The 26,962-nt window shown below is 39.8% G+C and overlaps 1 protein-coding gene across 1 annotated transcript in view; it reads left to right on the top strand.

The window, feature by feature from the left end:
* LOC139753928 (ionotropic receptor 21a-like) overlaps nucleotides 1-26,962 on the top strand; it is a 150,800-nt gene that overhangs the window by 49,256 nt on the left and 74,582 nt on the right. The window contains exon 4 of the mRNA XM_071670886.1: nucleotides 2,824-2,952. Coding sequence (XP_071526987.1) covers nucleotides 2,824-2,952 — 129 coding nt within the window. The remainder of the gene's footprint in view (nucleotides 1-2,823; nucleotides 2,953-26,962) is intronic.

Raw genomic sequence — 26,962 nt, 5'->3', positions numbered from 1 at the left:
ACTCAGTCTCTCCTGGTACTTCCTCACATAAGTCTCCTTCCCAAGCTCACTTACTCTCACCACCCTCTTCACCCCGACATTCACTCTTCTGAAAACCCATGTAAATCTTCACCTTAGCCTCCACAAGACAATGATCAGACATCCCTCCAGTTGCATCACTCAGAACATTAACATCCAATAGTCTCTCTTTCGCGCGCACCTCAATTAACACGTAATCCAATACCGCTCTCTGGCCATCTCTCCTACTTATATACATATACTTATGTATATCTCGCTTTTTAAACCAGGTATTCCCAATCAGCAGTCCTTTTTCAGCACATAAATCTACAAACTATTCACCATTTCCATTTACAACACTGAACACCCCATGTATACCAATTATTCCCTCAACTTCCACATTACTCACCTTTGCATTTAAATCATCCATCACTATAACCCGGTCCTGTGCATCAAAGCCACTAACACACTCATTCAGCTGCTCCCAAAACACTTGCCTCACATGATCTTTCTTCTCATGCCCAGGTGCATATGCATCAATAATCACCCATCTCTCTCCATGAACTTTCAGTTTTACCCATAGTAATCGAGAATTTACTTTCTTTCATTCTATCACATCCTCCCACAACTCCTGTTTCAGGAGTACTGCTACTCCTTCCCTTGCTCTTGTCCTCTCACTAACACCTGACTTTCCTGCCAAGACATTCCCAAACCACTCTTCCCCTTTACCCTTGAGGTTCGTTTCACTCAGAGCGAAAACATCCAGGTTCCTTTCCTCAAACATACTACCTATCTCTCCTTTCTTCACATCTTGGTTACATCCACACACATTTAGACACCCGAATCTGAGTCTATGAGGAGGATGAGCAATCCCCGCGTGACTCCTTCTGTTTCCCATTTTTTAGAAAGTTAAGTGTATATATATATATATATATATATATATATATATATATATATATATATATATATATATATATATATATATATATATATATATATATATATATAATATATATATATATATGTACATTGAGATATATAGGTATGTATATTTGCGTTTGTGGACGTGTATGTATATACATGTGTATGTGGGTGGGTTGGGCCATTCTTTAGTTTGTCTCCTTACGCTACCTCGCTAACTCAGGAGACTGCGAAAAAGCAAAATATGATATAATTATATATATATATATATATATATATATATATATATATATATATATATATATATATATGGTAAATTATATGGGAGGGTATTGATTGAGAGGGTGAAGGCATGTACACAGCATCAGATTGGGGAAGAGCAGTGTGGTTTCAGAAGTGGAAGAGGATATGTGGATCAGGTGTTTGCTTTGAAGAATGTATGTGAGAAATACTTAGAAAAGCAAATGGATTTGTATGTAGCATTTATGGATCGGGAGAAGGCATATGATAGAGTTGATACAGATGCTCTCTGGAAGGCATTAAGAATATATGGTGTGGGAGGCAAGATGTTAGAAGCAGTGAAAAGTTTTTATCGAGGATGTAAGGCATGTGTACGTGTGGGAAGAGAGGAAAGTGATTGGTTCTCAGTGAATGTAGGTTTGCGGCAGGGGTGTGTGATGTCTCCATGGTTGTTATATTTGTTTATGGATGGGGTTTTTAGGGAGGTGAATGCAAGAGTTTTGGAAAGAGGAGCAAGTATGAAGTCTGTTGGGGATGAGAGAGCTTGGGAAGTGAGTCTGTTGTTGTTCGCTGATGATACAGCGCTGGTGGCTGATTCATGTGAGAAACTGCAGAAGCTGGTGACTGAGTTTGGTAAAGTGTGTGGAAGAAGAAAGTTAAGAGTAAATGTGAATAAGAGCAAGGTTATTAGGTACACTAGGGTTGAGGGTCAAGTCAATTGGGAGGTAAGTTTGAATGGAGAAAAACTGTAGGAAGTAAAGTGCTTTAGATATGTGGGAGTGGATCTGGCAGCGGATGGAACCATGGAAGCGGAAGTGGATCATAGGGTGGGGGGGGAGGGGGGCGAAAATCCTGGGAGCCTTGAAGAATGTGTGTAAGTCGAAAACATTATCTCGGAAAGCAAAAATGGGTATGTTTGAAGGAATAGTGGTTCCAACGATGTTGTATGGTTGCGAGGCGTGGGCTATGGATAGAGTTGTGCGCAGGAGGGTGGATGTGCTGGAAATGAGATGTTTGAGGACAATGTGTAGTGTGAGGTGGTTTGATCGAGTAAGTAACGTAAGGGTAAAAGAGATGTGTGGAAATAAAAATAGCGTGGTTGAGAGAGCAGAAGTGGGTGTTTTGAAATCGTTTGGGCACATGGAGAGAATGAGTGAGGAAAAATTGACCAAGAGGATATATGTGTCGGAGGTGGAGGGAACGAGGAGAATTGGGATACCAAATTGGAGGTGGAAAGATGGAGTGAAAAAGATTTTGTGTGATCGGGGTCTGAACATGCAGGAGGGTGAAAGGAGGGCAAGGAATAGAGTGAATTGGATCGATGTGGTATACCGGGGTTGACGTGCTGTCAGTGGATTGAATCAGGGCATGTGAAGCGTCTGGGGTAAACCATGGAAAGCTGTGTAGGTATGTATATTTGCGTGTGTGGACGTGTATATATATAAATGTGTATGGGGGTGGGTTGGGCCATTTCTTTCGTCTGTTTCCTTGCGCTACCTCGCAAACGCGGGAGACAGCGACAAAGAAAAAAAAAAAAAAAAAAAAATATATATATATATATATATATATATATATATATATATATATATATATATATATATATATATATATATATATTTGAAATACATTCCATTTAAACAGTATTTTTTGCACTCTGGCTTCCAGATGTACTGTGCATGTAAGTCTACCGTACAGCATCGACGGACCGAAGATAATTCAAGTTGCATTGTTGACGGCAGAACGTAGCCTTGTTACGTCCAGCAGTGTCTACTTCTTCCCGGAAAAATTCAGGAAGTATGTATTTCATAAAGTCACAGGGGAAGAACTCTTTTCTCCTAAGGTAAAATTTGTTTTTAACATGGTGTTTCGAAAATGATCCTGTTCTTATGGATTTTCTTTATTTCATGAGTATTTATAAGTCTCAATCAAGGGTAGTGATGCTGTTTCCTGAGTGGTGGGGGTAGCCTAGAAATGTATGAATATAAGCAAATATAAATGCGGACACTTTTATATATATATACATATATATATATATATATATATATATATATATATATATATATATATATATATATATATATATATATATATATATATATATATATATATTATTATTATTATACTTTGTCGCTGTCTCCCGCGTTTGCGAGGTAGCGCAAGGAAAGAGACGAAAGAAATGGCCCAACCCCCCCCATACACATGTATATACATACGTCCACACACGCAAATATACATACCTACACAGCTTTCCATGGTTTACCCCAGACGCTTCACATGCCCTGCTTCAATCCACTGACAGCACGTCAACCCCGGTATACCACATCGCTCCAATTCACTCTATTCCTTGCCCTCCTTTCACCCTCCTGCATGCTCAGGCCCCGATGACACAAAATCTTTTTCACTCCATCTTTCCACCTCCAATTTGGTCTCCCTCTTCTCCTTGTTCCCTCCACCTCCGACACATATATCCTCTTGGTCAATCTTTCCTCACTCATCCTCTCCATGTGCCCAAACCACTTCAAAACACCCTCTTCTGCTCTCTCAACCACGCTCTTTTTATTTCCACACATCTCTCTTACCCTTACGTTACTCACTCGATCAAACCACCTCACACCACATATTGTCCTCAAACATCTCATTTCCAGCACATCCATCCTCCTGTGCACAACTCTATCCATAGCCCACGCCTCGCAACCTTACAACATTGTTGGAACCACTATTCCTTCAAACATACCCAATTTTTGCTTTCCGAGATAATGTTCTCGACTTCCACACATTCTTCAAGGCCCCCAGGATTTTCGCCCCCTCCCCCACCCTATGATCCACTTCCGCTTCCATGGTTCCATCCGCTGCCAGATCCACTCCCAGATATCTAAAACACTTCACTTCCTCCAGTTTTTCTCCATTCAAACTCACCTCCCAAATGAGTTGACCCTCAACCCTACTGTACCTAATAACCTTGCTCTTATTCACATTTACTCTTAACTTTCTTCTTCCACACACTTTTCCAAACTCAGTCACCAGCTTCTGCAGTTTCTCACATGAATCAGCCACCAGCGCTGTATCATCAGCGAACAACAACTGACTCACTTCCCAAGCTCTCTCATCCCCAACAGACTTCATACTTGCCCCTCTTTCCAAAACTCTTGCATTTACCTCCCTAACAACCCCATCCATAAACAAATCAAACAACCATGGAGACATCACACACCCCTGCCGCAAACCTACATTCACTGAGAACCAATCACTTTCCTCTCTTCCTACACGTACACATGCCTTACATCCTCGATAAAAACTTTTCACTGCTTCTAACAACTTTACTCCCACACCATATATTCTTAATACCTTCCACAGAGCATCTCTATCAACTCTATCATATGCCTTCTCCAGATCCATAAATGCTACATACAAATCCATTTGCTTTTCTAAGTATTTCTCACATACATTCTTCAAAGCAAACACCTGATCCACACATCCTCTACCACTTCTGAAACCACACTGCTCTTCCCCAATCTGATGCTGTGTACATGCCTTCACCCTCTCAATCAATACGCTCCCATATAATTTACCAGGAATACTCAACAAACTTATACCTCTGTAATTTGAGCACTCACTCTTATCCCCTTTGCCTTTGTACAATGGCACTATGCACGCATTCCGCCAATCCTCAGGCACCTCACCATGAGTCATACATACATTAAATAACCTTACCAACCAGTCAAGAATACAGTCACCCCCTTTTTTAATAAATTCCACTGCAATACCATCCAAACCTGCTGCCTTGCCGGCTTTCATCTTCCGCAAAGCTTTCACTACCTCTTCTCTGTTATATATATATATATATATATATATAGATATATATATTGTTTTTTCTTTGTCGCTGTCTCCCGCGTTTGCGAGGTAGCGCAAGGAAACAGACGAAAGAAATGGCCCAACCCGCCCCCATACACATGTATATACATACGTCCACACACGCAAATATACACACCTACACAGCTTTCCATGGTTTACCCCAGACGCTTCACATGCCCTGATTCAATCCACTGACAGCACGTCAACCCCGGTATACCACATCGATCTAATTCACTCTATTCCCTGCTCTCCTTTCACCCTCCTGCATGTTCAGGCCCCGATCACACAAAATCTTTTTCACTCCATCTTTCCACCTCCAATCTGGTCTCCCACTTCTCCTCGTTCCCTCCACCTCCGACACATATATCCTTTTGGTCAATCTTTCCTCACTCATTCTCTCCATGTGCCCAAACCATTTCAAAACACCATCTTCTGCTCTCTCAACCACGCTCTTTTTATTTCCACACATCTCTCTTACCGTTTCGTTACTTACTCGATCAAACCACCTCACACCACACATTGTCCTCAAACATCTCATTTCCAGAATATACATCCTCCTGCGCACAACTCTATCCATAGCCCACGCCTCGCAACCATACAACATTGTTGGAACCACTATTCCTTCAAACATACCCATTCTTGCTTTCCGAGATAATGTTCTCGACTTCCACACATTCTTCAAGGCTCCCAGGATTTTCTCCCCCTCCCCCACCCTATGATCCACTTCCGCTTCCATGTTTCCATCCGCTGCCAGATCTAGTCCCAGATATCTAAAACACTTTACTTCCTCTAGTTTTTCTCCATTCAAACTTACCTCCCAATTGACTTGACCCTCAACCCTACTGTACCTAATAACCTTGCTCTTATTCACATTTACTCTTAACTTTCTTCTTGCATATATATATATATATATATATATATATATATATATATATATATATATATATATATATATATATATATATATATATATATATATATATATATATATATATATATATATATATATATATATATATATATATATATATATATATATATATATATATATATATATATATATGTATATATATGTATATATATGTATATATATATATATATATATATATATATATATATATATATATATATATATATATATATATATATATATATATATACGTATATTATATTCTTTTCTTTTTATTTTGCTTTGTCGCTGTCTCCCGCGTTTGCGATGTAGCGCAAGGAAACAGACGAAAGAAATGGCCCAACCCACCCCCATACACATGTATATACATACACGTCCACACACGCAAATATACATACCTTTACATCTCAATGTACACATATATATACACCCACAGACACATACCTATATACCCATGCACACAATTCACACTGTCTGCCTTTATTCATTCTCATCGCCACCCCGCCACACATGGAATAACAACCCCCTCTCCCCTCTTGTGTGCGAGGTAGCGCTAGGAAAAGACAACAAAGGCCACATTCTTTCACACTCATTCTCTAGCTGTCATGTAATAATGCACCGAAACCACAGGTCCCTTTCCACTTCCAGGCCCCACAGAACTTTCCATGGTTTACCCTAGACGCTTCACATGCCCTGGCTCAATCCATTGACAGCACGTCGACCCGGTTATACCACAACGTTCTAATTCACTATTCCTTGCACGCCTTCCACCCTCCAGCATGGTTAGGCCTCGATCATTCTAAATCTTTTTCACTCCATTTTTCCACCTCCTTTTTGGTCTCCCACTTCTCGTTCCCTCCACCTCAGACACATATCTTGGTCAATCTTTCCTCACTCACTCTCTCCATGTGACCAAACCATTTCAAAACACCCTCTTCTGCTCTCTTAACTACACTCTCTTTATTTCAACACATCTCTCACCCTTATATTACTTACTCGATCAAACCACCTCACATCACATATTGTCCTCAAACATCTCATTTTCAGCAAATCCAAACTCCTGCGCACAACTCTATCCATAGCCATAGAACATTGTTGGAACCACTATTCCTTCAAACATACCCATTTTTACTTTCCGAGATAATGTTCTCGACTTCCAAAAATTCTTCAAGGCTCCGAGAATTCTCGCCCCCTCCCCTATCCTATGATTCGCTTCAACTTCCATGTTCCATCCGCTGCCAGATCCACTCCCAGATATATAAAACACTTTACTTCCTCCAGTTTTTCTCCATTCAAACTTACCTACCTCCCAAGTGACTTGACCCTCAAACTTACTGTACCTAATAACCTTGCTCTTATTCACATTTACTTTTAACTTTCTTCTTTCACACACTTTACCAAACTTAGTCAGCAGCCTCTGCAGCTTCTCACATGAATCAGCCACCAGCGCTGTATCATTAGCGAACAACAACTGACTCACTTCCCAAGCTCTCTCATCCATAACAGACTTCATACTTGCCCCTCTTCCAAACACTCTTGAATTCACTTGAATAACAACCCCATCCATAAACAAATTAAACAACCATGGAGACATCACACACCCCTGCCGCAAACCTAAAATCACTTAGAACCAATCACTTTCCTCTCTTCATACACGTACACATGCCTTACATCCTCGATAAAAACTTTTCACTGCTTCTAACAACTTGCCTCCCACACCATATATTCTTAATACCTTCAACAGAGCATCTCTATCAACTCTATCATATGCCTTCTTCAGATACATAAATGCTACATACAAATCCATTTGCCTTTTTAATTATTTCTCACATACATTCTTCAAAGCAAACACCTGATCCACACATCCTCTACCATTTCTGAAACCACACTGCTCTTCCCCAATCTGATGTTCTGTACATGCCTTCACCCTCTAAATCAATACCCTCACATATAATTTACCAGGAGTACTCAACAAACTTTTACCTCTGTAATTTGAGCACTCACTTTTATCCCGTTTCCTTTTGTAAAATGGCACTATGCAAGCATTCCGCCAATCCTCAGGCACCTCACCATGAATCCTACATCCATTAAATAACCTTACCAACCAGTATACAATACAGTCATCCCCTTTTTTAATAAATTTCACTGTAATACCATCCAAACCTGCTGCCTTGCCGGCTTTAATCTTCCGCAAAGCCTTTACTACCTCTTCTCTGTTTGATTAATCATTTTCCCTATCCCTCTCACTTTGCACACCACCTCGACCAAAACACCCTATATCTGCCACTCTATCATCAAACACATTCAACAAACCTTCAAAATACTCACTCCATCTCCTTCTCACATCACCACTACTTGTTATCACCTCCCCATTAGCCCCCTTCACTGAAGTTCCCATTTGTTCCCTTATCTTACGCACTTTATTTACCTCCTTCCAAAATATCTTTTTATTCTCCCTAAGATTTAATGATACTCTCTCACCCCAACTCTCATTTGCCTTCTTTTTCACTTCTTGAACCTTCCCACTCATTTGCGAGTTTTCTCTGCAAAAGTCGTCCAAATGCCTCTGTATTCTCTTTCACTAATAATTTTACCTCTCCATCCACCACTCACTACCCTTTCTAATCAACCCACCTCCCACACGTCTCATGCCACAAGTATCTTTTGCGCAAGCCATCACTGCTTCCCTAAATACATCCCATTCCTCGCGCACTCACCTTACCTCCTTTGTTCCCACCTTTTTCCTTTCTGTATTCAGTCTCTCCTGGTACTTCCTTACACAAGTCTCCTTCCCAAGCTCACTTACTCTCACCACTCTCTTCACCACAACATTCTTTTTTCTTTTCTGAAAACCCAAACAAATCTTCACCTTCGCCTCCTTCCATCCTTCCAGTTGTACCTCTCAGAACATTAATATCCAAAAGTCTCTCTTTCGCTTGCCTATCAATTAACACGTAATCCAATAACGCTCTCTGGCCATCTCTCCTACTTACATACGTATACTTATGTATATCATGCTTTTTAAACCAGGTATTCCCAAATACCATTCCTTTTTCAGCACATAAATTTACAAGCTCTTCACCATTTCCATTTACAAATCTGAACACCCCATGAATACCAATTATTCCCTCAACTGCCACATTACTCACCTTTGCATTCTAATCACCCATCACTATAACCCGGTCTTGTGCTTCAAAACCACTAACACACTCATTTAGATGCTCCCAAAACACTTGCCTCTCATGACCTTTCTTCTCATGCCCAGGTGCATATACACCAATAATCACCCATCTCTCTCCATCAACATTCTGTTTTACCCATATCAATCTATAATTTACTTTCTTACACTCTATCACATCCTCCCACAACTTCTGTTTCAGGAGTAGTAGTACTACTTCCCTTGCTCTTGTACTCTCACTAACCCCTGATTTTACTCCCAAAACATTCCCAAACCACTCTTCCCCTTTACCCTTGAGCTTCGTTTAACTTAGAGCCAAAACATCCAAAACATCCATACTACCTATCTCTCCTTTTTTCTCATCTTGGTGATATCCACAAACATTTAGACACCCCAGTGTTAGCTTTCGAGGAGGAAGCTATATACATATATATATTCATTTATTTATTTATTTATCTATTAATTTTGCTTTGTTGCTGTCTCCAGCGTTAGCGAGGTAGCGCAAGGAAACAGACGAAAGAATGGCCCAACCCGCCAACATACACATGTATTATGCATACACGTCCACAACCGCAAATATACATACCTATATATCTCAATGTACACATATATATACACACACACAGACATATGCTTACGTAGACATGTATATAATTCATAGTCTCCCTTTATTTGATCCCATCGCCACCACGCCACACATGGAATAACAACCCCCTCCCCCTCATGTGTGCGAGTTAGCGCTGGGAAAAGACAACAAAGGCCCCATTAATTCACACTCAATCTTTAGCTGTCATGTAGTAATGCAACGAAACCACAGCTCCCTTTCCACCTCCAGACCCCATACACTTTCCATGGTTTACCCCAGGCCACTTCACATGCCCTCGTTCAATCCATTGACAGCACGTCGACCCCGGTATACCACATCGTTGCAATTCACTCTATTCCTTGCACGCCTTTCACACTCCTGCATGTTCAGGCCCCGATCACACAAAATCTTTTTCACTCCATCTTTCCACCTCCAATCTGGTCTCCCACTTCTCCTCGTTCCCTCCACCTCCGACACATATATCCTCTTGGTCAATCTTTCCTCACTCATTCTCTCCTTGTGACAAAACCATTTCAAAACACCCTCTTCTGCTCCTCAATGACACTCTTTTTATTTCCACACATCTCTCTTACCCTTACATTACTTACTCGATCAAGCCACCTCACACCACATATTGTCCTCAAACATCTCTTTTCCAGCACATCCATCCTCCTGCGCACAACTCTATACATAGCCCACGCCTCGCAACCATACAACATTGTTGGCACTATTCCTTCAAACGTACCCATTTTTGCTTTCCGAGATAATGTTCTCGACTTCTACACATTCGTCAAGGCTCCCAGAATTATCGCCCCCTCCCGCAACCTATGATCCACTTCTGCTTCCATGGTTCCATCCGCTGCCAGATCCACTCCCAGATATCTAAAACACTTTACTTCCTCAGTTTTTCTCCATTCAAACTTACCTCCCAGCTGACTTGACTCTCAATGCTAGTGTACCTAATAACCTTGCTCTTATTCACATTTACTCTTAACTTTCTTCTTTCACACACTTTACCAAACTCAGTCACCAGCTTCTGCAGTTTCTCACATGAATCAGCCACCAGCGCTGTATCATCAGCGAACAACAACTGACTCACTTCCCTAGCTCGCTCATCCCCAACAGACTTCATACTTGCCCCTCTTTCCAAAACTCTTGCATTCACCTCCATAACAACCCCATCCATAAACAAATTAAACAACCATGGAGATATCACACACACCTGCCGCAAACATGCATTCACTGAGAACCAATCACTTTCCTCTCTTCCTACACGTACACATGCCTTTCATTATCGATAAAAACTTTTCACTGCTTCTAACAACTTGCCTCCCAAACCATATATTCTTAAAACCTTCCACAGAGCATCTCTATGAACTCTATCATATGCCTTTCCCAGATCCATAAATGGTACATACAAATCCATTTGTTTTTCTAAGTATTTTTCACATACATTCTTCAAAGCAAACACCTGATCCACACATCCTCTACCACTTCTGAAACCACACTGCTCTTCCCCAATCTGATGCTCTGTACATGCCTTCACCCTCTCAATCAATACCCTCCCATATGATTTACCAGGAATACTCAACAAACTTATACCTCTGTAATTTGAGCACTCACTCTTATCCCCTTTGCCTTTGTACAATGGCACTATGCACGCATTCCGCCAATCCTCAGGCACCTCACCATGAATCATACATACAATAAATAACCTTACCAACCAGTCAACAATACAGTCACCCCCTTTTTTTAATAAATTCCACTGCAATACCATCCAAACCTGCTGCCTTGCCGGCTTTCATCTTCCGTAAAGCTCTTACTACCTCTTCTCTATTTACCAGATCATTTTCCCTAACCCTCTCATATATATATATATATATATATATATATATATATAATATATATATATATATATATATATATATATATATATATATATATATATATATATATATATATATATATTATCCCTTAGGATAGGGGATTAAGAATACTTCCCACGTATTCCCTGCGTGTCGTAGAAGGTGACTAAAAGGGGAGGGAGCGGGCGGCTGGAAATCCTCCCCTCTCGTTTTTTCTTTAATTTTCCAAAACAAGGAACAGAGGGGACCAGGTGAGGATATTCCAAAAAAGGCCCAGTACTCTGTTCCTAACGCTATTTCGCTAACGCGGGAAATGGCGAATAGTTTAAAAGAAAAGAAAGAAAGATATATATATATATATATATATATATATATATATATATATATATATATATATATAAATATATATATATATATATATATATATATATGTACATATATATATTTATATATATAAATATATAAACATATATATATATATATATATATATATATATATATATATATATATATATATATATATATATATATATATATATATATATATATATATATATATATATATATATATATATATATATATATATATATATATATATATACATATATATATATATATATATATATATATATATATATATATATATATATATATATATATATATATATATATATATATATATATATATATATATATATATATATATATATATATATATGTATCGATATATATATATATATATATATATATATATATATATATATATATATATATATATATATATATATTCTTTTTTTTTCATACTATTCGCTATTTCCCGCGATAGCGAGGTAGCGTTAAGAACAGAGGACTGGGCCTTTGAGGGTATATCCTCACCTGGCCCTCTTCTCTGTTCCTTCTTTTGGAAAAAAAAAAAAAAGAAAAAAAAAAACGAGAGGGGAGGATTTCCAGCCCCCCGCCCCCTACCCTTTTAGTCGCCTACGACACGCAGGGAATACGTGGGAAGTATTCTTTCTCCCCTATCCCCAGAAGAAGGAGTCACGCGGGGAGTGCTCATCCTCCTCGAAGGCTGAGACTGGGGTGTCTAAATGTGTGTGGATGTAACCAAGATGTGAAAAAAGGAGAGATAGGTAGTATGTTTGAGTAAAGGAACCTGGATGTTTTGGCTCTGAGTGAAACGAAGCTCAAGGGTAAAGGGGAAGAGTGGTTTGGGAATGTCTTGTGAGTAAAGTCAGGGGTTAGTGAGAGGACAAGAGCAAGGGAAGGAGTAGCAGTACTCCTGAAATAGGAGTTGTGGGAGTATGTGATAGAATGTAAGAAAGTAAATTCTCGATTAATATGGGTAAAACTGAAAGTTGATGGAGAGAGATGGGTGATTATTGGTGCATATGCACCTGGGCATGAGAAGAAAGATCACGAGAGGCAAATGTTTTGAGAGCAGCTGAATGAGTGTGTTAGTGGTTTTGATGCACGAGACCGGGTTATAGTGACGGGTGATTTGAATGCAAAGGTGAGTAACGTGGCAGTTGAGGGAATAAATGGTATACATGGGGTTTTGAGTGTTGTAAATTGAAATGGTGAAGAGCTTGTAGATTTATGTGCTGAAAAAGGACTGGTGATTGGGAATATCTGGTGTAAAAAGCGAGATATACATAAGTATACGTATGTAAGTAGGAGAGATGGCCAGAGAGCGTTATTGGATTACGTGTTAATGGACAGGCGCGCGAGAGAGAGACTTTTGGATGTTAATGTGCTGAGAGGTGCAACTGGAGGGATGTCTGATCATTATCTTGTGGAGGCTAAGGTGAGGATTTGTATGGGTTTTCAGAAAAGAAGAGTGAATGTTGGGGTGAAGAGGGTGGTGAGAGTAAGTGAGCTTGGGAAGGAGACTTGTGTGAGGAAGTTCCAGGAGAGACTGAGTACAGAATGGAAAAAGGTGAGAACAATGGAAGTAAGGGAAGTGGGGGAGGAATGGGATGTATTTAGGGATTCAGTGATGGATTGCGCAAAAGATGCTTGTGGCATGAGAAGAGTGGGAAGTGGGTTGATTAGAAAGGGTAGTGAGTGGTGGGATGAAGAAGTAAGATTATTTGTGAAAGAGAAGAGAGAGGCATTTGGACGATTTTTGCAGGGAAAAAATTCAATTGAGTGGGAGATGTATAAAAGAAAGAGACAGGAGATGAAGAGAAAGGTGCAAGAGGTGAAAAAGAGGGCAAATGAGAGTTGGGGTGAGAGAGTATCATTAAATTTTAGGGAGAATAAAAAGATGTTCTGGAAGGTGTAAATAAAGTGCGTAAGACAAGGGAGCAAATGGGAACTTCAGTGAAGGGGGCAAATGGGGAGGTGATAACAAGTAGTGGTGATGTGAGCAGGAGATGGAGTGAGTATTTTGAAGGTTTCTTGAATGTGTTTGATGATAGAGTGGCAGATATAGGGTGTTTTGGTCGAGGTGGTGTGCAAAGTGAGAGGATTAGGGAAAATGATTTAGTAAACAGAGAAGAGGTAGTAAAAGCTTTGCGGAAGATGAAAGCCGGCAAGGCAGCAGGTTTGGATGATATTGCAGTGGAATTTATTAAAAAAAGGGGTGACTGTATTATTGACTGGTTGGTAAGGTTATTTAATGTATGTATGACTCATGGTGAGGTGCCTGAGGATTGGCGGAATGCGTGCATAATTTCCATTGTAGAAAGGGAAAGGGGATAAGAGTGAGTGCTCAAATTACAGAGGTATAAGTTTGTTGAGTAATCATGGTAAATTATATGGGAGGGTATTGATTGAGAGGGTGAAGGCATGTACAGAGCATCAGATTGGGGAAGAGCAGTGTGGTTTCAGAAATGGTAGAGGATGTATGGATCAGGTGTTTGCTTTGAAGAATGTATGTGAGAAATATTTAGAAAAGGAAATGGATTTGTATGTAGCATTTATGGATCTGGAGACGGCATATGATAGAGTTGATAGAGTTGCTCTGTGGAATGTTTTAAGAATATATGGTGTGGGAGGCAAGTTGTTAGAAGCAGTGAAAAGTTTTTGTCGAGGATGTAAGGCATGTGTGCGTGTAGGAAGAGAGGAAAGTGATTGGTTCTCAGTGAATGTAGGTTTGCGGCAGGAGTGTGTGATGTCTCCATGGTTATTTAATTTGATTATGGATGGGGATGTTAGGGAGGTGAATGCAAGAGTTTTGGAAAGAGGGGCAAGTATGAAGTCTGTTGTGGATTAGAAAGCTAGGGAAGTGAGTCAGTTGTTGTTCGCTGATGATACAGCGCTGTTGGGTGATTCATGTGAAAAACTGCAAATGCTGGTGACTGAGTTTGGTAAAGTGTGTGAAAGAAGAAATTTAAGAGTAAATGTGAATAAGAGCAAGGTTATTAGGTACAGTAGGGTTGAGGGTCAAGTCAATTGGGAGGTAAGTTTGAATGGAGAAAAACTGGAGGAAGTAAAGTGTTTTAGATATTTGGGAGTGGATCTGGCAGCGGATGGAACCATGGAAGCGGATCATAGGGTGGGGGAGGGGGCGAAAATTCTGGGGGCCTTTAAGAATGTGTGGAAGTCGAGAACATTATCTCGGAAAGCAAAAATGCGTATGTTTGAAGGAATATATATATATATATATATATATATATATATATATATATATATATATATATATATATATATATATATATATATATTGGAAAGGATCAAAATTTTGCGCGTGATCAATATATTCTTATGAGTCCACGGGGAAAATGAAACACGAAAAGTGCCCAAGTGCACTTTCGTGTAATAATCACATCATCAGGGGAGACAAAAGAGAGAAATATAACAGTCAGTTGATGTAAAAATCGAAGAGACGAAGCAAGGACGCCATTTGGTAAACATGCATGTGATTGTCTAAAACATGTTTTGGACAATATATATATATATATATATATATATATATATATATATATATATATATATATATATATATATATATATATATATATATATATATATATGTATATATATATATATATATATATATATATATATATATATATATATATATATATATATATATATATATATATATATATATATATATATATATATACATTATACTTTGTCAATGTCTCCCGTGTTAGCACGGTAGCGCAAGGAAAGAGACAAAAGAATGGCCCAACCCACCCACCTACACATATATATCTATACCTATACCCTTCTACGTATACAATCATATGCATACACAAACATATACATATATACACATGTGCATATTCATACTTGTTACCCTCATCCATTCTCGTCCGCCACCTCGCTACATTGAAATGGCCCGCCCCTCCATCCAGGTGCGCTCGAGTAGCGCTAGGAGAAGACAAGAAAGGGAATATTCGTTCACACTCAATCCCTAGTTGTCATGTGTATTGCACTAAAACCACTGCTTCCTTTCCACATCTAAGCCCAAAAAACTTTCCCTGGTTTACGCCACATGCTTCACATGCCCTAGTTCAATCCATTGATGGCACATCGACCCTAGTACATCATTTGGTAAACATGCATGTTTACCAAATGGCGTCCTAGCTACGTCTCTTCTTTGTATAACACCTGAATGTTACATTTCTCACTTGTGTCTCCCTTGATGATGTGATTATTACAGGAAAGACCATTTGGGAACTTATTGTGTTTCATTCTCTCTGAGGACTCATAGTATTTTATATATATATATATATATATATATATATATATATATATATATATATATATATATATATATATATATATATATATATATATATATATATATATATATATATATGTATATATATATATATATATATATATGTATATATATATATATATAAATATGTGCATTCATTTATTCATTTACTATAATTTGTCGCTGTCTCCCGCATTAGGGAGGTAGCGCAAGGAAACAGACGAATGAATGGCTCAACACATCCCCATACATACACGTCTACACACACGCACATATACATTCCTATGCATTTTAACGTATACACACACACACATAAACATACGTATACATATATACACATGCACAAATTATCTTGCTGCCTTCATTCATTCTTGTCGCCATTTCACCTCACATGAAATGACAACCCCACTCCCCCCTCATGCGCTCGAGGTAGCGCTAGGAAAAGACAACAAACGCCCCATTCGTTCACACTCAGTCTTTAGCTGTCATGTATAATATACCGAAAGCACAGCTCACTTTCCATATCCAGGTCCTATACAACTTTCCATGATTTACCCCAGACGCTTCACATGCCATGGTTCAATCCATTGACAGCACGTCGACCCCGGTTTACCACATCGTTCCAATTCACTCTATTGCTTGCGCACCTTTCACCCTACTACATGTTCAGTCCCCGATTGCTCAAAAATATTTTCAGTCCAACCTTCCAACTTCAATTTGGTCTCTCATTTCTCCTCGTTCCCTCCACGTCTGACACATATATCCTCTTTGTCAATCTTTTCTCACTCATTCGCTCCATATGACCAAACCGTTTCAATGCACCCTCTTCTGCTCTCTCAACCACACTATTTTCATTACCACACATCTCTCATACCCTTTCACTACTTAATCAAACCACCTCACACCACATATTGTTCTCAAACATCTCATTTCCAGCACATCCACCATCCTCCGCACAACCCTATCTATACCCCACGCCTCGTTCCATATAACGTTGTTGAACCACTATTCCTTCAAACATACCCATTTTTGCTTTCCGAGATAAAGTTCTCGCCTTCCACACATTCTTCAAACCTCAAAGAACGTTCACCCCCTCGCCCACCTTGTGACTCACTTCCGCATCCATGGCTCCATCAGCTGTTAAATCTACTGTCAGATATCATTATAACTTCACTTCCTCCAGATTTCCTTCATTCAAACTTACCTCCCAATTAACTTGTCCCTCAACCCTACTGAACCTAATAACGTTGCTCTTGTTCACATTTACTCTTAGATTTCTTCTTTTACACAATTTACCAGACTCAGTCACGAACTTCTACAGTTTCTCAATCAAATCAGCCACCAGCGATATATCATCAGCGAACAACAAATAACTGACTTCCGAAGACCTCTCATCCACAACAGACTGCATGGTTGCCCCTCTCTCTAAAACTCTATCATTCACCTCCCTAACAACCCCATACATAAACAAATTAAATAGACTTTGAGACATCATGCACTCCTGCTGAAATCCTACATTCACCGAGAACCAATCACTTTCCTCTCTTCCTACTCGTTCACATGCCTTACATCCTCGATAAAAACTTTTCACTGCTTCTAACAACTTGCCCCTCACACCATATATTCTCAATACCTTCCACAGACTATCTGTATCAAGTCCATCATATGCCTTTTCCAAATCCATCAATGCTACATACAAATCCATTTACTTTTCTAAGTATTTCTCACATACATTCTTCAAAGCAAACACCTGATACACACATCGTCTACAACTTCTGAAACCACACTACTCTTCTCCAATCTGATGCGCTGTACATGTCTTCACCATCTCAATCAATACCCTCCCATAAAATTTCCCAAGAATTCCCAACAAACGTATACCTTTGTAGTTTGAACACTTGCCTTTATCCCCTTTGCCTTTGTACAATGGCACTGTGCAAGCATTCCGCCAATCCTCAGGCACCTCACCATGAGCCATACATATCTAAAATTTCCTTACCAGCCTGTCAACAACACAGTCACCCCATTTTCTGTTAAATTCCCCTGCAATATCATCCAAACCCGCTGCCTTGCCAGCTTTCATATTCCGCAAAGCTTTTACTACCTCTTCTCTGTTTACCAAATCATTTTCCCTAACCATCTCACCTCGCACACCGCCTAGACCAAAACACCCTATATCTGCCACTCTATCATCAAACACATTCAGCAAACCTTCAAAATACTTACTCCGTTTCCTTCTAACATCACCGCTACTTGTTATCACCTCCTCAGTAGCCCCTTCACTGATGTTCCCATTTGTTCCCTTGTCTAACGCACTTTATTTACCTCCTTCCAAAACATCTTTTTATTCTCTCTAAAATTCAATGATACTCTCTCGCCCCATCTCTTATTTGCCCTCTTTTCTACCTCTTGCATCTTTCTCTTGACCTCCTGCCTCTTTCTTTTATACATCTCCCAGTCATTTGCACTATTTCACTGTAAAACTCGTCTAAATGCCTTTCTGTTCTCTTTCACTAATAATCTTACTTCTTCATCACTCCACTCACTACCCTTTCTAATCTGCCCACCTCCTACGCTTCTCATGCCACAAGCATCTTTTGTGCAAGCCATCACTGCTTCCCTAAATACATCCCATTCCACTCCCACTCCCCTTACTTCCTTTCCTCTCAACTTTTTCCACTCTACATTCAGTCTCTCCTTGTACTTCCTCACACAAGTCTCCTTCCCAAGCTCACATACTCTCACCACTCTCTTCACCCCAACATTCCGTCTTCTTTTCAGAAAACCTCTACAAATCTTCATCTTTGCCTCTACAAGATAATGATTAGAAATCCCTGCAGTTGCACCTCTCAGCACATTAACATCCAAAAGTCTCTCTTTTGCGCGCCTATCAATTAACACGTAATCCAATAACGCTCTCTGGCCATGTATATCTCTCTTTTCTAACCAGGTATTCCCAATCACCAGTCCTTTTCCAGCACACAAATCTACAAGCTCTCCACCATTTCCATTTACAACACTGAACACCCTATGTACACCAATTAATCCCTCAACTGCCACATCACTATAACCCGGTCTCATGCATCAAACCTAGTAACACACTCACTCAGCTGCTCCGAAAACATTTGCATCTCATAATCTTTCTTATGCCCAGGTGGATATGCACCAATAATCACCCATCTCTCTCCATCCACTTTCTGTTTTACCCATGTCAATCTAGCGTTTACTTTCTTACATTCTATCACATACTCCAACCACTCCTGTTTCAGGAGTAGTGGTACTTCTTCCCTAGCTCTTGTCTTCTCACCAACTCCTGACTTTGCTCCCAAAACATTCCGAAACCACTCTTCCCCTTTACCCTTGAGCTTCGTTTCTCTCAGAGCCAAGATCCAAGTTCCTTCCCTCAAACATACTACCTATCTCTCCTTTTTTCTCAACTTGGTTACATCAACACACATTTAGACACCCCAGTCAGAGTCCTCCTCACGCGACTCCTTTTAGAAAGTTAAAATACATGGAGGGGAGAGTTTCTAGCCCTCCGCTTCCGTCCCTTTTAGTCGCCCCGTGCGACACGTGAGGAATGCGTGGGAAGCTCAATGGTAAAGGGGAAGAGTGGTTTGGGAATGTTTTGGGAGTAAAGTCAGGGGTTAGTGAGAAGAGAAGAGCAAGGGAAGGAGTAGCACTACTTTTGAAACAGGAGTGGTGGGAGTCTGTGTTAGAGTGTAAGAAAGTAAACTCTAGAATGATATGGGTAAAACTGTAAGTGGATGGAGAGAGATGGGTGAATATTGGGGCATATGCACCTGGGCATGAGAAGAAAAATCATGAGAGGCAAGTGTTTTGGGAGCAGCTGAATGAGTGTGTTAGTAGTTTTGATGCACGATACCTGGTTTTAGCGATGGGTGATTTGAATGTAAAGGTGAGTATTGTGGGAATTGAGGGAATAATTGGTGTACATAGGGTGTTCAGTGTTGTAAATGGAAATGGTGAAGGGCTTGTTGATTTATGTGCTGAAAAGGGACTGGTGATTGGAAATACCTGGTTTGAAAAGAGAGATATACAAAAGTATATATGGAAGTAGGAGAGATGGCAAGAGAGCGCTAATTGATTACGTGTTAATTGATATGCGCGCGAAAGAGAGACTTTTGGATGTTAATGTGCTGAAATGTGCAAATGGAGGGATATGTGATCATTATGTTGTGGAGGCGAAAGTGAAGATTTTTAGAGGTTTTCAGAAAAAAAGAGAGAATGTTGAGGTAAAGAGAGTGGTGAGAGTAAGTGAGCTTGGGGAGGTGACTTGTGTGAGGAAGTACCAAGAGAGACCTAGTTGAATGTAGAAAGATGAGAACAAAGGACATAAGGGGAGTGTGGGAGGTTTGGGAGGTATGGTTTGCGCAAAAGATGCTTATGGCATGAGAAGCGTGGGATGTGGGCAGATTAGAAAGGGTAGTGAGTGGTGGGATGAGGAAATAAGATTATTGGTGAAAAAGAAGAGAGAGGCATTTGGACGATTTTTGCAGGGAAATCATGCGAATGAGTGGTAGATATATAAAAGGAAGAGGCAGGAGGTCAAGAGAAAGGTGGATGAGGTGAAAAAGAGGGCAAATAAGAGTTTGGGTGGGAGAGTATCATTAAATTTTAGAGAGAATAAAAAGATGTTTCGGAAGGTGATAAATAAAGTGCGTGTGACAAGGTAACAAATGGGAACGTCAGTGAAGGGGGTTAATGGGTAGGTGATAACAATTTGTGGTGATGTGAGAATGAGATGGAATGAGTATATATATATATATATATATATATATATATATATATATATATATATATATATATATATATATTTTTTTTTTTCTTTATTATACTTTGTCGCTGTCTCCCGCGTTTGCGAGGTAGCGCAAGGAAACAGACGAAAGAAATGGCCCAATCCCCCCCCCCATACACATGTATATACATACGTCCACACACGCAAATATACATACCTACACAGCTTTCCATGGTTTACCCCAGACGCTTCACATGCCTTGATTCAATCCAGTGACAGCACGTCAACCCCGGTATACCACATCGCTCCAATTCACTCTATTCCTTGCCCTCCTTTCACCCTCCTGCATGTTTACGCCCCGGTCACACAAAATCTTTTTCACTCCATCTTTCCACCTCCAATTTGGTCTCCCTCTTCTCCTCGTTCCCTTCACCTCCGACACATATATCCTCTTGGTCAATCTTTCCTCACTCATTCTCCCCATGTGCCCAAACCACTTCAAAACACCCTCTTCTGCTCTCTCAACCACGCTCTTTTTATTTCCACAAATCTCTTTTACCCTTACGTTACTCACTCGATCAGACCACCTCACACCACACATTGTCCTCAAACATCTCATTTCCAGCACATCCATCCTCCTGCGCACAACTCTATCCATAGCCCACGCCTCGCAACCATACAACATTGTTGGAACTACTATTCCTTCAAACATACCCATTTTTGCTTTCCGAGATAATGTTCTCGACTTCCACACATTCTTCAAGGCCCCCAGAACTTTCGCCCCCTCCCCCACCCTATGATCCACTTCCGCTTCCATGGTTCCATCCGCTGCCAGATCCACTCCCAGATATCTAAAACACTTCACTTCCTCCAGTTTTTCTCCATTCAAACTTACCTCCTAATTGACTTGACCCTAAACCCTACTGTACCTAATAACCTTGCTCTTATTCACATTTACGTTTAAACTTTCTTCTTCCACACACTTTACCAAACTCAGTCACCAGCTTCTGCAGTTTCTCATATGAATCAGCCACCAGCGCTGTATCATCAGCGAACAACAACTGACTCACTTCCCAAGCTCTCTCATCCCCAACAGACTTCATACTTGCCCCTCTTTCCAAAACTCTTGCATTTACCTACCTAACAACCCCATCCATAAACAAATAAAACAACCATGGAGACATCACACACCCCTGCCGCAAACCTACATTCACTGAGAACCAATCACTTTCCTCTCTTCCTACACGTACACAAGCCTTACATCCTCGATAAAAACTTTTCACTGCTTCTAACAACTTTCCTCCCACACCATATATTCTTAACACCTTCCACAAAGCATCTCTATCAACTCTATCATATGCCTTCTCCAGATCCATGAATGCTACATACAAATCCATTTGCTTTTCTAAGTATTTCTCACATACATTCTTCAAAGCAAACACCTGATCCACACATCCTCTACCACTTTGAAACCACACTGCTCTTCCCCAATCTGATGCTCTGTACATGCCTTCACCCTCTCAATCAATACCCTCCCATATAATTTACCAGGAATACTCAACAAACTTATACCTCTGTAATTTGAGCACTCACTCTTATCCCTTTGCCTTTGTACAATGGCACTATGCACGCATTCCGCCAATCCTCACTCACCTCACCATGAGTCATACATACATTAAATAACCTTACCAACCAGTCAACAATACAGTCATCCCCTTTTTTAATAAATTCCACTACAATACCATCCAAACCTGCTGCCTTGCCGGCTTTCATCTTCCGCAAAGCTTTTACTACCTCTTCTCTGTTTACCAAATCATTTTCCCTAACCCTCTCACTTTGCACACCACCTCGACCAAAACACCCTATATCTGCCACTCTATCATCAAACTCATTCAACAAACCTTCAAAATACTCACTCCATCTCCTTCTCACATCACCACTACTTGTTATCACCTCCCCATTTGCGCCCTTCACTGAAGTTCCCATTTGCTCCCTTGTCTTAGGCACTTTATTTACTTCCTTCCAGAACATCTTTTTATTCTCCCTAAAATTTAATGATACTCTCTCACCCCAACTCTCATTTGCCCTTTTTTTCACCTCTTGCACCTTTCTCTTGACATCCTGTCTCTTTCTTTTATACATCTCCCACTCAATTGCATTTTTTCCCTGCAAAAATCGTCGAAATGCCTCTCTCTTCTCTTTCACTAATACTCTTACTTCTTCATCCCATCACTCACTACCCTTTCTAATCAACCCATCTCCCACTCTTCTCATGCCACAAGCATCTTTTGCGCAATCCATCGTTGATTCCCTAAGTACATCCCATTCCTCCCCCACTCCCCTTACTTCCATTGTTCTCACCTTTTTCCATTCTGTACTCAGTCTCTCCTGGTACTTCCTCACAAAAGTCTCCTTCCCAAGCTCACTTACTCTCACCACCCTCTTCACCCCAACATTCACTCTTCTTTTCTGAAAACCCATACAAATCTTCACCTTAGCCTCCACAAGATAATGATCAGACATCCCTCCAGTTGCACCTCTCAGCACATTAACATCCAAAAGTCTCTCTTTCGCGCGCCTGTCAATTAACACGTAATCCAATAACGCTCTCTGGCCATCTCTCCTACTTACATAAGTATACTTATGTATATCTCGCTTTTCAAACCAGGTATTCCCAATCATCAGTCCTTTTTCAGCACATAAATCTACAAGCTCTTCACCATTTCCATTTACAACACTGAACATCCCATGTATACCAATTATTCCCTCAACTGCCACATTACTCACCTTTGCATTCAAATCACCCATCACTATAACCCGGTCTCGTGCATCAAAACCACTAACACACTCATTCAGCTGCTCCCAAAACACTTGCCTCTCATGATCTTTCTTCTCATGCCCAGGTGCCTATACACCAATAATCATCCATCTCTCTCCATCAACTTTCAGTTTTACCCATATTAATCGAGGATTTACTTTCTTACATTCTATCACATACTCCCACAACTGTTTCAGGAGTATTGCTACTCCTTCCCTTGCTCTTGTCTTCTCACTAACCCCTGACTTTACTCCCAAGACCTTCCTAAACCACTCTTCCCCTTTACCCTTGAGCTTCGTTTCACTCAGAGCCAAAACATCCAGGTTCCTTTCCTCAAACATACTACCTACCTCTCCTTTTTTCACATCTTGGTTACATCCACACACATTTAGGCACCCCAATCTGAGCCTTCGAGGAGGATGAGCACTCCCCGCGTGACTCCTTCTTCTGTTTCCCATTTTAGAAAGTTAAAAAAGTACAAGGAGGGGAGGATTTCTGGCTCCCTGCTCCCGTCCCCTCTAGTCGCTTTCTACGACACGCGAGGAATGCGTGGGAAGTATTCTTTCAACCCTATCCCCAGGGATAATATATATATATATATATATATATATATATATATATATATATATATATATATATATATATATATATATATATATATATATATATATATATATATATATATATATATATATATATATATATATATATATATATATATATATATATATATATATATATACATACATATATATATATATATATATATATATATATATATATATATATATATATATACATATATATATATATATATATATATATATATATATACACATACACACACATACACACACATACGCACATACACACACACACACACATACATATATATACATATGAAAAATGTAAGAAATATATATATATATATTTTTTTTTTTTTTTTTTTATACCTCGTCGCTGTCTCCCGCGGTTGCGAGGTAGCGCAAGGAAACAGACGAAAGAAATGGCCCAACCCCCCCCATACACATGTACATACACACGTCCACACACGCAAATATACATACCTACACAGCTTTCCATGGTTTACCCCGGACGCTTCACATGCCTTGATTCAATCCACTGACAGCACGTCAACCCCTGTATACCACGTCGCTCCAATTCACTCTATTCCTTGCCCTCCTTTCACCCTCCTGCATGTTCAGGCCCCGATCACACAAAATCCTTTTCACTCCATCTTTCCACCTCCAATTTGGTCTCCCTCTTCTCCTCGTTCCCTCCACCTCCGACACATATATCCTCTTGGTCAATCTTTCCTCACTCATTCTCTCCATGTGCCCAAACCATTTCAAAACACCCTCTTCTGCTCTCTCCACCACGCTCTTTTTATTTCCACACATCTCTCTTACCCTTACGTTACTTACTCGATCAAACCACCTCACACCACACATTGTCCTCAAACATCTCATTTCCAGCACATCCATCCTCCTGCGCACAACTCTATCCAATAGCCCACGCCTCGCAACCATACAACATTGTTGGAACCACTATTCCTTCAAACATACCCATTTTTGCTTTCCGAGATAATGTTCTCGACTTCCACACATTTTTCAAGGCTCCCAAAATTTTCGCCCCCTCCCCCACCCTATGATCCACTTCCGCTTCCATGGTTCCATCCGCTGACAGATCCACTCCCAGATATCTAAAACACTTCACTTCCTCCAGTTTTTCTCCATTTAAACTCACCTCCCAATTGACTTGACCCTCAACCCTACTGTACCTAATAACCTTGCTCTTATTCACATTTACTCTTAACTTTCTTCTTCCACACACTTTACCAAACTCCGTCACCAGCTTCTGCAGTTTCTCACATGAATCCGCCACCAGCGCTGTATCATCAGCGAACAACAACTGACTCACTTCCCAAGCTCTCTCATCCCCAACAGACTTCATACTTGCCCCTCTTTCCAAGACTCTTGCATTTACCTCCCTAACAACCCCATCCATAAACAAATTAAACAACCATGTAGACATCACACACTCCTGCCGCAAACCTACATTCACTGAGAACCAATCACTTTCCTCTCTTCCTACACGTACACATGCCTTACATCCTCGATAAAAACTTTTCACTGCTTCTAACAACTTGCCTCCCACACCATATATTCTTAATACCTTCCACAGAGCATCTCTATCAACTCTATCATATGCCTTCTCCAGATCCATAAATGCTACATACAAATCCATTTGCTTTTCTAAGTATTTCTCACATACATTCTTCAAAGCAAACACCTGATCCACACATCCTCTACCACTTCTGAAACCACACTGCTCTTCCCCAATCTGATGCTCTGTACCTGCCTTCACCCTCTCAATGAATACCCTCCCATATAATTTACCAGGAATACTCAACAAACTTATACCTCTGTAATTTGAGCACTCACTCTTATCCCCTTTGCCTTTGTACAATGGCACTATGCACGCATTCCGCCAATCCTCAGGCACCTCACCATGAGTCATACATACATTAAATAACCTTACCAACCAATCAACAATACAGTCACCCCCTTTTTTAATAAATTCCACTGCAATACCATCCAAACCTGCTGCCTTGCCGGCTTTCATCTTCCGCAAAGCTTTTACTACCTCTTTTCTGTTCACCAAATCATTTTCCCTAACCCTCTCACTTTGCACACCACCTCGACCCAAACACCCTATGTCTGCCACTCTGTCATCAGACACATTCAACAAACCTTCAAAATACTCATTCCATCTCCTTCTCACATCACCACTACTTGTTATCACCTCCCCATTTACGCTCTTCACTGAAGTTCCCATTTGCTCCCTTGTCTTACGCACCCTATTTACCTCCTTCCAGAACATCTTTTTATTCTCCCTAAAATCTACTGATAGTCTCTCACCCCAACTCTCATTTGCCCTTTTTTCACCTCTTGCACCTTATACATATATATATATATATATATATATATATATATATATATATATATATATATATATATATATATATATATATATATATATATATATATATATATATATATATATATATATATATATATATATAAGAAATATACATATATATATATATATATATATATATATATATATATAAGAAATATATATATATATATATATATAT

The sequence above is a fragment of the Panulirus ornatus genome, chromosome 16 (assembly GCF_036320965.1).
Source record: "Panulirus ornatus isolate Po-2019 chromosome 16, ASM3632096v1, whole genome shotgun sequence".
NCBI classification, from domain to species: domain Eukaryota; kingdom Metazoa; phylum Arthropoda; class Malacostraca; order Decapoda; family Palinuridae; genus Panulirus; species Panulirus ornatus.
Note: the sequence above shows the minus strand (reverse complement) of the source record. Positions and strands in the feature narration are given on the sequence as shown.